General features: G+C 43.8%; 2 protein-coding genes across 2 annotated transcripts; both read left to right on the top strand.

The window, feature by feature from the left end:
* Window positions 1-115: 115 nt before the first annotated feature.
* mrpl20 (mitochondrial ribosomal protein L20) lies at window positions 116-3,899 on the top strand. Its single transcript, XM_055916079.1, has 4 exons — window positions 116-350; window positions 1,062-1,172; window positions 2,881-2,958; window positions 3,377-3,899. The coding sequence occupies exons 1-4, from the start codon at window positions 264-266 to the stop codon at window positions 3,548-3,550; spliced, it is 450 nt and encodes a 149-aa protein (XP_055772054.1). The 5' UTR covers window positions 116-263; the 3' UTR covers window positions 3,551-3,899.
* A 565-nt stretch (window positions 3,900-4,464) lies between these two features.
* LOC129848959 (ATPase family AAA domain-containing protein 3-A-like) lies at window positions 4,465-16,036 on the top strand. The gene is made up of 16 exons (XM_055916040.1): window positions 4,465-4,795; window positions 6,135-6,211; window positions 6,326-6,427; window positions 6,774-6,833; window positions 6,950-7,019; window positions 7,149-7,314; window positions 7,683-7,752; window positions 8,599-8,754; window positions 10,432-10,488; window positions 12,586-12,711; window positions 12,804-12,928; window positions 13,153-13,204; window positions 13,308-13,378; window positions 13,620-13,787; window positions 14,530-14,638; window positions 15,169-16,036. Exons 1-16 carry the CDS (start codon window positions 4,606-4,608, stop codon window positions 15,664-15,666), a joined length of 2,097 nt encoding a protein of 698 aa, XP_055772015.1. The 5' UTR covers window positions 4,465-4,605; the 3' UTR covers window positions 15,667-16,036.
* Window positions 16,037-16,320: the final 284 nt, after the last annotated feature.

Raw genomic sequence — 16,320 nt, 5'->3', positions numbered from 1 at the left:
AAAAGTGGCAATTGATTAAAATGCAATATCTTTTGAATTAGTTATCCACACTGTAATGTTTTGAAATGCGGGATTTTATTTAGAAGGTTTCCTTTTTACCATTCCAATTTGACATCATCATTTGTGCTACCGGCATAATACTAGCTAGTCTGCAAAAAGCAGCGTACACATGTGATCTGCCGTGCTGCATAAAGGTCATCTAATCCATTGGGGTTGTCAAAGGGAAAACTACAGGATCGTATCAAAATCTTTACGAAAGAAAGATGGTGTTTTTGACTTTATCTTGCTGGATCCGCAATCGTGGACCTGATCGATATTGGAAGGTTCAAGAAGTTCTCAGTAATGCACGGGTAAGTTAGCACTGTAGCTACTAGCTAGCCAGCCATTGACTGACAGTTAGCTAGCTATTCTATTTAATTGACATTACAGAATTTAGCTGCTTTGTATGCAACCTTTACTCACCGTAGTGACAGTTTTACACTGCAGGTGACTCATCTATTAACGTTATATAGCTAACTAGTTATGATGCTAGTTAAGATAGCTAGAAATTACATACGAAGCATTTCAGCTAGTTTCCCAAATAGCTGTCTGGTACTTATTTTAGGGCTAGTCTCATTCCAAAGAGGAGGACTGTGCCAATTTTAGGCCTGTTGTAGCTAGTCCTACTCACCTCTTGCACATGTCATGCAGATACAGTGTACAAGTGTGGTAACGTTATAGCTAGTCGTCTTATTTAGTTAGCAACCTAGCTAGGTGGTTAAGAAACGAAGATGTTCCTCAATTTTACCCGAGTAACGTTACTAGAGGTCATCTGCCAATTAACGTCAATGAAGTAAAAACCAATCTACCTTTCCATTTGGGTTCAATTAAATGTTATCCTGGGGATGAATAAAATTGTGCAATGTTATTTCCATGGACTTTTCAATTCATTAATTTCAATTCACTTCCTGTATTGTCAGAGTTAAAATGAACTTGGCTCCAAAGAACCCTCATACCCTTGTAGTGTCACCCTTTTTGCCCATTCCCATCTGTATTTCTCTTCTCCTATCTGTGTCCATCAGCACTTCAGAGGTAGAAAGAACAGATGCTACAGCCTGGCAGTGAGGGCAGTACGAAGGGCCTTTGTATATGCTACTAAGGCTCGCAAAATAAAACGACGTAACATGCGTACGGTAAGAGCATGTTCAGAATTATAGTCATGTCATTGATACATCTAATCTGATGTGCTAGCTATGCTATACCCTAACATGTCATCAAGAACTCTCCTCTCATCCTTATGATAATCAGCTACATGTAGATTAGAGGTCGACCGATTATGATTTTTCAACGCTGATACCGATTATTGGAGGACAAAAAAAGACAATACCGATTAATCGGCCGATTTATTAAAAATAACATTTTATATATATATCATACACACACATTTTTGTAATAATGACAATTGCAACAATGCCTAATTAGCGATGAACACTTTTATTTTAACTTAATATAATACATAAATACACACACACAGCTCTGAAGTGACAATGATACTGAAGAGTCTGCTTAGGAGACAAATACTCTCAACTGTTTGAATAAATAGAGTTTAAGTTACCTGTGATGAATGTTGAAAACATAAACTGTCATTTCTATATGCAGGAAATTTTATTTTAATAATGGGCATGGTAAGAATTGACGACCAAAGTGCGAATCATAATTCCCATGACACCTAGCAAAATCTGAAAAGCGGTTCCTTCATTTATTCCATAGGATATTTTTTTAGATTCACTTAAAATAAGGTCTGTTTCGTGTAGGCTTACACCACCGTGCCAATTTTATAACTGTGTAGGTATCCATAGGACAAGGTAACTCTGCTCAATATTGGCTAAATATAAGCGAAGATCAATTTTTTTATAGAGTGGATTTATGAAAATATGTTGACAAACGTTACCTTATCCTTGTGAGATTTACACGGGTATCAAAATGTCGAGGCGGTTTAACCCTGCACGAAACACAGACCTTATTTGAAGTAGATCAAGATATTCTCTATGGAAGACATGAACGGTAAAATAACGGAGTGACCCCTTTCAAGTTCAGCCGCAAGTTATTACAGGAATTATCGACTATTTCTCTCTAAACCATATACCTTTGACTAATCCGGAAACTTTCACCTTGACAACAAAACGTTTATTCCGTTCCGTATTTTATCTAACGGGTGGCATCCGTGAGTCTAAATATTCCTGTTACATTGCACAACCTTCAATGTTATGTCATAATTACGTAAAATTCTGGCAAATTAGTTCGTAAAGAGCCAGGCGGCCCAAACTGTTGCATATACCCTGACTCTGCGTGCAATGAACGCAAGAGAAATGACACAATTTCACCTGGTTAATATTGCCTGCTAACCTGGATTTATTTTAGCTAAATATGCAGGTTTAAAAATATATACTTGTGTATTGATTTTAAGAAAGGCATTGATGTTTATGGTTACGTACACATTGGAGCAATGACAGTCATTGATTGTTTTTTATAAGATAAGTTTAATGCTAGCTAGCAATTTACCTTAGCTTACTGCATTCACGGCACAGACAGGCTCCTCGTGGAGTGCAATGTAATCAGTGTTAGAGCATTAGACTAGTTAACTGTATGGTTGCAAGATTGGATCCCCCGAGCTGACAAGGTTAAAAGTCTGTTGTTCCTAGGCCGTCATTGAAAATAAGAATGTGTTCTTAACCGACTTGCCTAGTTAAATAAAGGTGTAAAAAAAAAACCGTTAATCGGCACCCAAAAATACAGATTTCCGATTGTTATGAAAACTTGAAATCGGCCCCGATTTTAATCGGTCGACCTCTAATGTAGATGATTGCTATTGTGTGATCCTAAAACAATGTCTTTCATCAGTTGTGGATCTCACGCATCGCAGCAGCATCACGGGAGCACGGCATGAAGTACCCCGCCCTTATGCACAACCTGGTGAAGGTCAGTACAGTAGGCCTACAGTATATGTTTTAACCTAGTTACCACTCTGTCTCAGCTAGTGAGAATTCAGTACACCGCTGTATGGCATTTTTGTTCCCAAGGTCTGATTTACAATGATGCAGCGGCTCTATTAGGAGGGCAACCACATGTAATCAGAGCACAGAAGATACTTAGAAAAGAAAAACATTAGCTGGAGGGGATTCACTGAAAATGTTATATATTAATAACAAATAGGGATGAATGGTACAAATAGAATGTTACATGATTGATTTTATGTACTTTACTGTAAAAACCCTCTGCACTACCCTCTTATCCCACTCCTTAATGTTGTAACTCAAATCCTAAGTTCTCCTTAGATTTTTGTTAGTTCAAGGTGTATATTTATTTACATTTCCATCCCTTTTCTCTCCCGTTACAGAGTAGTGTTGAGGTGAATCGACGTGTTCTGAGCGACCTTGCCATCACAGAACCTAAGTCATTCCTGTCTCTTGCAAAGCTGGCCAGGGCGAGGCAACAGGAGGGATTCGGTGCAGCGCTGGGCGACGGCAAAGAGCCTCCTGGTGTCTTCTCACGCATCGTCACGCTACAGTGATCTAGCCACCTCCTCCATAGGCAATTGCAATGGACACCATACCACCTCTTTGCAAGTGACCCACCCATCCAATAACCCATTTTCCTTACCTGCAATACGACAGTTCTGCCCTGCAACCATTTAATTCCTCTTTGAATCATGGCTACTGAATGGATACAGACAGAATCCAGCTCCAAACTACACTTAATGGGATGGTATTCATAGATGGTTGAGTGGTGGTCAGGGGCCAGAGTTAGAGAAAATACTTGACCGTCATTTGTAATGCCTTGTGTCTATGTATATATGTGTGATTGTGTATTTGTCAATACATTTGGAAAATGATTGTCTAGTAAATAAAACATTTTATCTATTCAGTGTTCTGATATTGTTGTTGCTAATGTTACACAAATATATGACAATGAAACATTATGTACTTTCTCCTAATGAGTGGTGGTCTCAATTTAGGGTTTCTAAGACCACGACTAAATGAGGTTATGTAAAGCACTTTACATAACTAATGTTTAAATTAGTACTGTGCAACTTTGTCCAAAGTAATTGTTACATAAAATGTTCATAATTATTCACTAACTGTCAATTTAATTTGTTAAAAAAATTAATTCAGGTTTCCTTAAAATGCTACTGCATTGTGTTACGTAGATATCCAAACAACATATAAAATGTTAGCTAATAAATTCCAATGAAAAACTGCTTTCTGTTGAACGAAGTCCAACAAAAACTCCGCGTATGACGCAACTATCAATTAATTTTGAGACATGGCATTCCAGTGAAGTTATTCAGGTTAATTATAAGACCTTCCTGTTTTGGGCCATTGCGGCTACCATACCCTCTTATGGGTGTGACTACATGTTTGACCTCTGCAAAGGACAACCAATGAGAGTAATATATTTTTCCTCGTAACCAATCAGCATGCTTGTCTTTCAGGGAAAATCTGTCCTCTTCTGCATTTGCGCAAAGACGGCAGCGTGACACGCGTGTGGAGGAAGTGTAGCGACTGACAGCCAAACCTGATCACCTTTACCGGCCTGGGCTGCAGCTTATTCTCCGTTTACCGAAACATGTCCTGGCTGTTCGGCCTGAATAAGGGGCAGCCCGAGGCTCCCCCGGAATTCCCGGTTCCACCGCCACCCCCTCCACCGGCTGGCGGCTCCGGAGGTGGCGGAGATAAACCCAAGGACAAATGGAGTAACTTCGACCCAACCGGGCTGGAGCGAGCGGCCCAAGCGGCGAAGGATCTCGACAAGTCTCGTAAGTGTCTTGCATGATAACTCTATTATATATAGTACTGTAGAACTAGTAGCTAGCTTGAAACATTTAGTTTATATCCCCAATAAGACCGATGCACCCGCAGCATGCTTTACAGCCTAAGCAGTGATGCTGATGCAACACGGGCCGGTGTCTGACATATATTCTCCTAGTTCCTACGGGTATCTAATCTAGTAAACTAACTATCAAATCCCGATGACACTGTCAGTAGAACATAACACTGTAGTAAACGAGAATCACAGGTTTCACTGCTTGGTTTGAACGTTGTTCTGCACATTTTCATTCATGTTGGAATTTAGTGTATTCAAGGTGAACGGTGCAAAGGTCATTCTTTCACACCCTTAGCCAAATAGCTATAGTCAGTATATAGTTAATCTTTGCTCTAGTCAAACATGCAAGCATTACACTTAGAATTTCAAAGTATACTGAACAAAAATATAAATACAACAATTAACGATTTTACTGAGTTACAGTTCATAAGGAAATCAGTCAATTGAAATTAGTTTGCCCATAATCTATGGATTTCACATGACTGGGCAGGGGTGCAGTCATGGGTGGGCCTGGGAGGGCATAGGCCCACCCACTCAGGACCCAGGCTCACTCACAGGGGAGCCAGGCCCAGCCAATCAGAACAAGTTTTTCCCCACAAAAGGGCTTTATTACAGACCAAAATACTCCTCACTTTCATCAGCTGTCCGGATGGCTCGTCTCTGACGATCCCGCAGGTGAAGAAGTCTGATGTGTAGGTCCTCGGCTGACGTGGTTACACATGGTCTGTGGTTGTGAGGCTGGTTGGACGTACTGCCAAATTCTCTTAAACAGCATTGGAGGCAGCTTCTGGTAGAGAAATTAACATAAAATTCTCTGGCAACAGCTCTTGTGGACATTTGTGCAATCAGCATGCCGATTGCATACTCCCTCAACTTGAGACATCTGTTACATTGTGTTGTGTGACAAAACTGCACATTTTAGAATGGCCTTTTATTGTCCCCAGCACAAGGTGCGCCTGTATAATGACCATGCTGTTTAATCAGCTTCTTGATATGCCATACCTGTCAGGTGGATGGATTATCTTGGCAAAAGATAAAATGCTCACTAACAGGGATGTAAACAAATTTGGAAAATACATTTTTTTGAGGAATAAGCGTTTTGTGCTTATGGAACATTTCTGGGATCTTTTATTTCAACTCATGAAACATGGGACCAACACTTTACATGTTGCGTTTTATATTTTTGTTTAGTATAGTTGGAATATAGCTACCGTCATTAAATGAAACGTATATCTGAGCAACTATTGTCCAATACCTTGTCTTAATTTCAGGTCATGCCAAAGAGGCCCTGGATCTGGCTCGCATGCAGGAGCAATCTGTTCAGATGGAACACCAGACCAAAATCAAGGTACAGTTGCACTAAACAAGGCACATGCAGAGTAATGTGTAGGACACCAAAAAAACAGTACTATCTTAAATCTGATCATGCTAATTGTTCCCTTTGTGTGTGTGATGGTGTAAGGAGTACGAGGCGGCAGTGGAGCAGCTGAAGGGGGATCAGCTGCGTATTCAAGGGGAGGAGAGGAGGAAAACTGTCGGCGAGGAGACCAAGCAGCATCAATCGGTGAGAGGAGAGCAGAGGAAGGGTTTAGTGGTACTGCAGAGGGGGTGATTGTGCAGTAGTATTCATTGTACTACATAGTATGTGGTCAATGATGGGCTAATAGCATGGATCATCATGTATGGGTAAACTGTAGAAGGAAGCATTTTCCCTGTAGTAGTTAAGAGATTTTGAGGAGTTTGTAGAGAGTAGAATTGTGTCTGTAAGCTTGAAATTGTTTGCACAATTAGCTTTAATTCTGTTGAAACAGAGACTACAATGAGAGGGAGTGGAACAAGGGATTACATATCTGTCCAGCAGAGGGCGCCATACGTGTTTTACTATGGTTACCTTCTCTATCCCTTCACAGAGAGCACAGTTCCAAGACAGACTTGCTAGACAGAGGTATGAGGATCAACTCAAGCAACAGGTAAGATCAACTGCCATTAGCTGCAATATCAATTCAGTCCTGTTTAGGCTATAAAGATGTACAGTGAAAATGCCATGTCCAACTGACTGAGTGTGGCCTCTCCTTGGTGTCCTCAGCAAGCCCTGAATGAGGACAACCTTCGGAAACAGGAGGACTCTGTGCTTAAACAGGAAGCCATGAGGAAAGGTACTGACCCCATTTAGTATTCTCACGCAGCCTCCAGGAATATGGTTCTGCTTCTATGTTCACTGGTCAATATAGCCATATGGGGTCTGGCAATCACAAAATGTCCACTAATGTATCCTCTCCACGCAGCAACAATTGAGCACGAGATGCAGCTGAGGCACAAGAATGAGCTGCTACGCGTAGAGGCGGAATCTAAAGCGCGGGCACGCGTTGAGCGGGAAAACGCAGACATCATCCGTGAGCAGATCCGCCTGAAGGCAGCAGAGCACAGACAGACTGTACTAGAGACTATACGGTGAGACAAGGAAATACTGTACTAGAGACTATACGCTGAGACAAGAACATACTGTACTAGAGACTATACGCTGAGACAAGACCATACTGTACTAGAGACTATACGCTGAGACAAGACCATACTGTACTAGAGACTATACGCTGAGACAAGAACATACTGTACTAGAGACTATACGCTGAGACAAGAACATACTGTACTGGAGACTATACGCTGAGACAAGGACATACTCTATGAAGACTATACGCTGAGCCAAAGACATGCTGTACTAGAGACTATATGCTGAGACACACCTTGTGTATTACACTACAGACCATAAAGATAGATACTATTGGAGACCTGACTGTCTCTGTATATTTGTGTGTTTTCAGGACTGCAGGTGCTGTGTTCGGGGAAGGATTCCAGGCTTTTGTGTCGGACTGGGATAAAGTTACAGCTACGGTGAAACCTTCCTTCCACTCTACATACTTGTTTATGCTCATCCTTATGCAAACTGCCAATGACTCAAAAATATAAATGCAACATGCAACCATTTCATAGATTTTAGTGAATTACAGTTTATATGAGGAAATCAGTCAATTGAAATAAGTGAATTATGCCCTAATTTATGGATTTCACATGACTTGGAATACAGATATGCATCTGTTGGTCACAAATACCCTAAAAATCAATGGGCCTCACAATGGGCCCCAGGATCTCGTCACAGTATTTTTGTGCATTCAAATTGCCATCGATAAAATTAAATTGTGTTTGTTGTCTGTAGCTTATAACTGCCCATACCATAACCCACCGCCACCATTTGGCACTCTGTTCACAACGTTGACATCAGTAAACCGCTCGCCCATACGATGCCATACATGTGGTCTGCGGTGGTGAGGACGGTTGAAAGTACTAAAAAATTCTCTAAAACAACATTGGAGGTGGCTTATGGTAGAGAAATTAACAGAAAATGATCTGGCAACTGCTCTGGTGGACATTCCTGCAGTTAGCATACCAATTGCATGCTCCCTCAAAACTTGAGACATCTGTGGCCTTGTGTTATGTGACAACTGCACATTTTTGTGGCCTTTTATGGTCCCCCAGCACAAGGTGCACCTGTGTAATGATCGTGCTGTTTAATCAGCTTCTTGATATGCCACACCTATCAGGTGGATGGATTATCTTGGCAAAGGAGAAATGCTCACTAACTAATTGTTGAGTGTATGATATGTTATATGTTTATATCTGATTTGAGTTGTCCTTGGAGCGTCTCTAAATGTAGTGTAATTCCCCCCCCCACACCACCAGGTGGCAGGACTGACTCTGCTGGCTGTAGGTGTGTATTCTGCCCGGAACGCCACAGCTGTGGCAGGTCGCTACATTGAGGCCCGACTCGGGAAGCCCTCATTGGTCAGAGAGACTTCTCGCATTACTGTTGCGGAGGCGATCAAGCACCCGATCAAGGTAGAGGCCCTGCAGTGCATTATACAGTGCATTCGGAAAGTATTCAGACCCCTTCCCCTTTTCCACATTTTGTTAAGTTACAGCCTTATTCTAAAATAGATTTTTTTTTTAAATTCCCCTCATCAATCAACACACAATACCCCATAATGACAAAGTGAAAACAGGTTTGTAGAAATTTTTGCACATTTATGGAAATAAAAAACATAAATACCTTATTATGTAAGTATTCAGTCCGTTTGCTATGAGACTCGAAATTGAGCTCAGGTGTATCCTGTTTCCATTGATCATCCTTGAGATGTTTCTACAACTTGATTGGAGTTCACCTGTGGTAAATTCAATTGATTGGAATGGTTTGGGAAGGCACACACCTGTCTACATAATGTCAGAGCAAAAACCAAGCCACGAGGTCGAAGGAATTGTCCGTACAGCGTCGAGACAGGATTGTGTCAAGACACAGATCTGGGGAAGGGTACCAAAACATTTCTGCAGCATTTAAGGTCCCCAAGAACACAGTGGCGTTCATCATTCTTAAATGGAAGAAGTTTGGAACCACCAAGACTCTTCCTAGAGCTGGCCGCCCAGACAAACTGAGCAATCGGGGGAGAAGGGCCTTGGTCAGGGAGGGGACTAAGAACCCGATGGTCACTCTGACAGAGCTCCAGAGTTCCTCTGTAGAATTTGGAGAACCTTCCAGAAGGACCACCATCTCTGCAGCACTCCACCAATCAGGCCTTTATGGTAGAGTGACCAGACGGAAGCCACTCCTCAGTAAAACGTACATGATAGCCCGCTTGGAGTTTGCCAAAAGGCACCTGAAGGACAAACAAGGTTCTCTGGCCTGGTGAAACCAAGTTCAAACTCTTTGGCCTGAATGCCAAGTGTCACTTCTGGAGGAAACCTGGCACCAATCCTACGGTGAAGCATGGTGGTGGCAGCATCATGCTGTGGGGATGTATTTCAGTGGCAGGAACTGGGAGACTAGTCAGGATCGAGGGAAAGATGAACGGAGCAAATACAGAGAGATCCTTGTTGAAAACCTGCTCCAGAATGCTCAGGACCTCAGGCTGGGGCGAAGGTTCACCTTCTAACAGGACAACGACCCTAAGCAAACAGCCAAGACAACGCAGCAGGGGCTTCGGGACAAGTCTCTGAATGTCCTTGAGTGGCCCAGCCAGAGGCCGGACTTGAACTTGATCAAACTGAAAATAGCTGTGCAGCGACGCTCCCTATCTAACCTGACAGAGCTTGAGAGGATTTGCAGAGAAGAAATACAGGTGTGCCAAGCTTGTAGCGTCATACCCAAGAAGACTCGAGGCTGTAAACGTGCTTCAACAAAGTACTGAGTAAAGGGGTCTGAATTCTTATGTAATTGTGATATTTATATATTTTATTTATAAATGTGCTAACATTTATAAAAACATGTTTTTGCTTTGTCATTATGGGGTATTGTGTGTCGATTGATGAGGGGGGAAAAACAGATTTAATCAATTTTAGAACAAGGCTGTAACGTAACAAAATGTTGAAAAAGTCAAGGGGTCTGAATACTATCCGAATGCACTGTATACGTCCTTTGTCTGATGCTTTTGGTGTTTTTTTTATTGTGATTAACTTAAGTTTCCAAAACCCACATTTTTAAGTACGATGAAGGTGCATCTTCTGATTTTTCCCCTCTCTTAGATGTCAAAGCGCCTCACAAGTAAACCTCAGGATGCCCTGGAGGGAGTAGTGCTCAGTGTGAGTACCGAGACTCAGCACACACCTGAGCACCAGAGAGCCATACCTTAGAGTCTCATATCGATATTATACCCAGCACATGTATGAAAGAAACATCACATTTTATTGGTCACATATACGTGATTAGCAGATGTTATTGCAGGTGTAGTGTAATGCTTGTTCTTCTAGCTCCGACAGTGCAGTAATATCTAACAAATTACACAACATATAAATACACACATCTGAGTAGGATTTTTTATTTATTTTTTTACCTTTATTTAACTAGGCAAGTCGGTTAAGAACAAATTCTTATTTGCAATGACGGCCTACGAACAGTGTGTTAACTGCCTTGTTCAGGCGCAAAACAACAGATATTTTACCTTGTCAGCTCAGGGTTTCAATATAGCAAACATTCGGTTACCTACCCAATACTCTAACCACTAGGCTACCAGGAATGAATTAAGACTATGTATAAATGGACGACGTATATCAGAGTGGAACGGAGTAAGATACTGTAGAATAGTATAGAATACAGTATATACATATGAGATGAGTAATGCAAGATATGTAAACATTATTAAGTGAATGAGATGCCATAGAAAATAGTATATACATATGAGATGAGTAATGCCAGATATGTAAACATTATTAAAGTGACAAGTGTTCCATTCCTTAAAGTGGCCAGTGATTTCTAGTCTATGCCTATAGCAGCCTCTAATGTGCTAGTGATGGCTGTTTAACAGTCTGATGGCCTTGAGATACAAGACGTTTTTCAGTCTCTCGGTCCCAGCTTTGATGCACCTGTACTGACCTCGCCTTCTGGATGATAGCGGGGTGAACAGGCAGTGGCTCGGGTGGTTGTTGTCCTTGATGATCTTTTTGGCCTTCCTGTAACATCGGGTACTGTAGGTGTCCTGGAGGGCAGGTAGTTTGCCCCCGGTCATGCGTTGTGCAGACCGCACTACCCTCTGGAGAGCCTTACGGTTGTGGGCGGAGCAGTTGCCGTACCAGGCGGTGATACAGCCTGACAGGATGCTTTCAATTGTGCAGTAAATCATTGTAAAGAATTTAGGGTTTTAGGTGACAAGCCACATTTCTTCAGCCTCCTGAGGTTGAAGAGGCTCTGTTGCGCCTTCTTCACCTTCTTCTGTGTGGGTGGTACATTTCAGTTATTCATCATGATGTGTATGCCAAGGAACTTGAAGCTTTCCACCTTCTCCACTGTGCTCCCTCTGCTGTTTCCTGAAGTCCACGATCAGCTCCTTAATTTTGTTGACGTTGAGGGAGATGTCGTTTTCCTGGCACCACACTCCGAGCCCTCACCTCCTCTCTGTAGGCTGTCTCGTCGTCATTGGTAATCAAGCCCACTAATGTTGTGTCGTCTGCAAACTTGATGATTGAGCTGGAGGCGTGCTTGGCCACGCAGTCATGGGTGAACAGGGAGTACAGAAGGGGGCTGGGCACACACCCTTGTGGGGCCCCAGTGTTGAGGATCAGCAGAGTGTAAGTGATGTTTCCTACCTTCACCACCTGGGGGTGGCCCGTCAGGAAGTCCAGGATCCAGTTGCACAGGGTGGGGTTCAGACCCAGGGCCTCAAGCTTAATGATGAGCTTGGAGGGCACTATGGTGTTGAAGGCTGAGCTATAGTCAATGAACATCATTCTTACATAGCTATTCCTCTTGTCCAGATGGGATAGGGCAGTGTGCAGAGGGATGGCGATTGCATCGTCTGTGGATCTATTGGGGCAGTAAGCAACTTGAAGTGGGTCTAGGGTGGCAGGTAAGGTAGAGGTGATATGATCCTTGACTAGTCTCTCAAAGCACTTCATGATGACAGAGGTGAGTGCTACGGGGCGATAGTCATTTAGTTCAGTTACCTTTGCCTTCTTGGGTACAGGAACAACGGTGGCCATCTTGAAGCATGTGGGGACAGCAGACTGGGATAGGGAGAGATTGAATATGCCCGTAAACACTCCAGCCAGCTGGTCTGTGCATACTCTGAGGACGCGGCTAGGGACATTCATAGAGAATGCTGTGCACACGTATGTTTTTGCAGCCCTGCTTTGAGCCGAAATGTTGATCTCCCTGAAATTAATTATTCCCTCTGCTCCGCACAGCCTAACTTAGAAGAACGTGTACGTGATATTGCTATAGCAACTAGGAACACGCGTCAGAACAAGGGGCTCTACAGGAACATTCTCATGTATGGCCCACCGGGTACTGGCAAGACCCTCTTCGCCAAGGTAGGTCCCGCACCGACTCATCTTGTCTATGACAAGAGGTGTTATCTTGGTATCTGTATATGTTGGTAACTATCTCTCTGTGTTCTGAGTAGAAGCTGGCAGTGCACTCTGGGATGGACTATGCCATCATGACTGGTGGAGATGTGGCGCCCATGGGCCGTGAGGGTGTCACCGCTATGCACAAAGTCTTTGACTGGGCCAACACCAGTCGCCGCGGGTATGCTAGCCTCACTCGCAGTAGCATCACACTATTTATAGAACTTCATGTAAATGTAACCATGATGTAACCGTGTGCAACCATGTAACGTAAGCGTCTAGACAACTTGACATTAAATACATTTGCACTTGCATTACACAGACATGCACATTAAACAATGTACAGAGAATGATGTAAGACCAGTGCAGCTCTACTAATGCAACCCTCTCTCTCCTCTGACACAGCCTGCTGCTGTTTGTTGATGAAGCCGATGCATTCCTTCGCAAGAGGTCTACTGTAAGTCTGTTCTCTACCTTCCTGTATTTCATAGCACAACCAAAACTCTGATCTTGTAGAAATATTGGAAAACAGAATTCAAGTTGTCTCTCTCTGTTTGCAGGAAAAGATCAGTGAAGAGCTCAGAGCCACTTTGAACGCATTCCTGTATCGCACTGGAGAGCAGAGTAACAAGTCAGCTCTACAACCACTTCTTTTATTTAGACATTTCATATCTACGCCCAAGACCTCTGATGTACCATGTCCCTCAGATATTACAGCGCTCTAATCACCGTGCTCCTGCATCTGCATTGCTTGCTGTTTGGGGTTTTAGGCTGGGTTTCTGTACAGCACTTTGATATATCAGCTGATGTCAGAAGGGCTATATAAATTGATTTGATTTGTTGTAACACTGTTGTGTCGTCTCCACCTCCAGGTTCATGATGGTGCTGGCCAGTAACCAGCCGGAGCAGTTTGACTGGGCCATCAACGACCGCATTGACGAGATAGTAAACTTCGCCCTGCCGGGTCCTGATGAGAGGGAGAGGCTGGTGCGTCTGTACTTTGACAGATATGTGCTGGCGCCTGCCACAGGGGGAAGACAGTGAGTCATACAGCATTACACCCACACGACATGGCAGCACAGGTTTAAATAGGGCACTTTCACAAGCACTCCTATATTGGAATGCATAATGCAACTGTTCTGATGTCAAGTAACTAGCTACTCCCAGACACTTATGCTGTGTTTACACAGGCAGCCCAATTCTGATCTTTTGCCCAATTTTTGGCAAAAGATCTGATTGGTCAAAATGGTACCCTTTTTAGTGGCAAAAGAATTGGGCTGCCTGTGTAAATGCAGCCTTGGAGTCATCTGCATACAGTGGCACATACACACCTACCCACGAACACATGGGGACAGGCATTAACACTGGGTGCCTGGGAGGAGGGAGGCACCTCCCTGTCCTGTTCCATGTAAATGACCTCTGGCAGAGAGCTGTGGAGTGTCAGGAGCAGGTATTTAAGAGCAGGTGACCCAGCACTAAGCAGGAGCCCAGCCAGCCGTAGCCATGGTGTCACTAATTAAAGTGGGTCTCTGCGGGCCTGGAGCCTGAGAGGAAGAGGGGCATATAGGGCACTGGGAACTGGACCAGGATCAACAACAACATGCTGACAACAGAGCCAGCTGGTGGAAGGAGCTGGGCCACTTAAGGAGTGTCTCTCCAGACATAGTCAGACCAGACCTCATAACACAGGCCTGTTTCCTCTGACAGACAGGATGCCATTCAGACCTGTTTCTGTCTCTAATCCCCCTCTGTCTCCATCTTGCTCTGCCTCTGTCCCTGCAGGAGAATGAAGCTGGCTCAGTTTGACTATGGAAAGAAGTGCTCGGCCATCGCAAAGCGGGCAGAGGGCATGTCAGGCAGAGAGATCTCCAAACTGGCCGTGGCCTGGCAGGTATGTGACATGTTTCCCCTGTTGTTCATACATCAATGCTTTCTGAATGGATAACAACCGTGATGCGGTGTTGTGCAGAATTTTCCAGTTAAGCCAATTTGACATAAATGATTGGTTAGAAGGAGAGCCTGTGCACAGGCTGGAACTTGGTTAGGGATGGGAGAATCAGACGATGCTGACCCAAGGTGATTTGGTTAGCCCAGGAAGTCTAGACCCATTTATTCTCCCTCCATGGGCTTATTAATAGAAGCAGAGCTGGGAAGTGGATCACTATGTATGCCATGATCTCCACTGCTGCTGTGTCATGGTCATCTCTCCTGCTAGCCTCATTCTGTGGACAAGTGGGCCTTGTCTGTTAACTACCTTATACATTACTCAATATTCATACACTGATCTTGCAGATAGTTAATGCTGTAAATGTATATTTGTAGATACATTATTAGAGATTTACTGGACTGTCCGTGTAATGATAAAATCCTTGTTCAGATGACTGTAATGTAATAATCCTTGTATTCCATGTCCTCTTGCAGGCGGCAGCCTACTCCTCAGAGGACGGCGTCCTAACAGAGGCCATGATTGATGCTCGGGTGGACGACGCCATGCGGCAGCACCTCCAGAAGATGGACTGGCTGCATGGGCACACTAAGGAAGCTGGGGCCAAGAGCACAGCCTCTCCCAGCGCTGGACCAGCAGACAGCAGCAAGATAGGCTTCACTCTGCCTCTAGGGGAGCCGCCACAGGCCCAGGATGTGCTCACTCCGGCTCTGGAGATGGACAACAAACCAGAGGCCCATATCATTCAGGAGGAGCTGAAACTAGAGGTGCCAGCCCCACTTTCATCAGACGGTGCCGAACTGCCTGTGGAGGAGGGGACTGTCCCGGCTAAGGGAGAGGGTGTCAAAGCAGAAACGGTGGTAACACCTCAAGGGGAGGTGACAGAGGGTGTATCCCAGACCCCAAGCAGTGAGGGTGGGACAGGGAAGGAGGGGAAGACCAAAGCTCCTCCCAAGGATGGAACTCCAGTTTAACATTAGTGGCCAGAGGAAGGACAGGACAGGGGCTGCTGCCTGGGATTAATGGGATTACAGGGGGGACGCCTCCTGTTCCTCCTCACTGTCTGTAGTCTCGGTCTGTGTACATCTGTCTGTCTGACTGAAAGAGTTGGTGGGCAGGGGGAGGAGGGATGGAGGCACTAACATTTTATGAAGCAATCCTGGAGCAGCAGGAGAGCTGTAATATGATTTGTGTAAAATGTAAGAAAAAAAGTGTACTTTACATGGAAACCCTGTAATAGTATTAATGTTGATGTGCACTGTAAGAGATAATACTCTATTTAAATGACGGTGTGGATGGAGATGACTTTGTTTTTATGAATAGTAAAATAATCCAAGTTTCTTACTATGGCTGCATTTTTGTTGTGATTTCTAAAGGAATGGTTTCATAGATATTCAAAAGGCACTCGCACAGCTGAGCTATCTTTTTTGCAAGTGCATGGTATCCATTGAATAAGATGAGAAAAAAGAAGAAACCAGCATTCTGCTCTTGATAGTATCACTGCTCTTTAATAAGCTTTATGTATCGGCCTCAAGGCCTTCGTCAGATCTTTTGTGAATTAGCACCGTTATGTAGACATGGCTCCACCCACATCCGTTCCATTCATCGAATGGGGTTGGAGTCGAGGG

The sequence above is a fragment of the Salvelinus fontinalis genome, chromosome 3, assembly GCF_029448725.1.
Source record: "Salvelinus fontinalis isolate EN_2023a chromosome 3, ASM2944872v1, whole genome shotgun sequence".
Taxonomy (NCBI): Eukaryota; Metazoa; Chordata; class Actinopteri; order Salmoniformes; family Salmonidae; genus Salvelinus; species Salvelinus fontinalis.
This window is presented reverse-complemented; position numbering and strand designations above follow the sequence as displayed.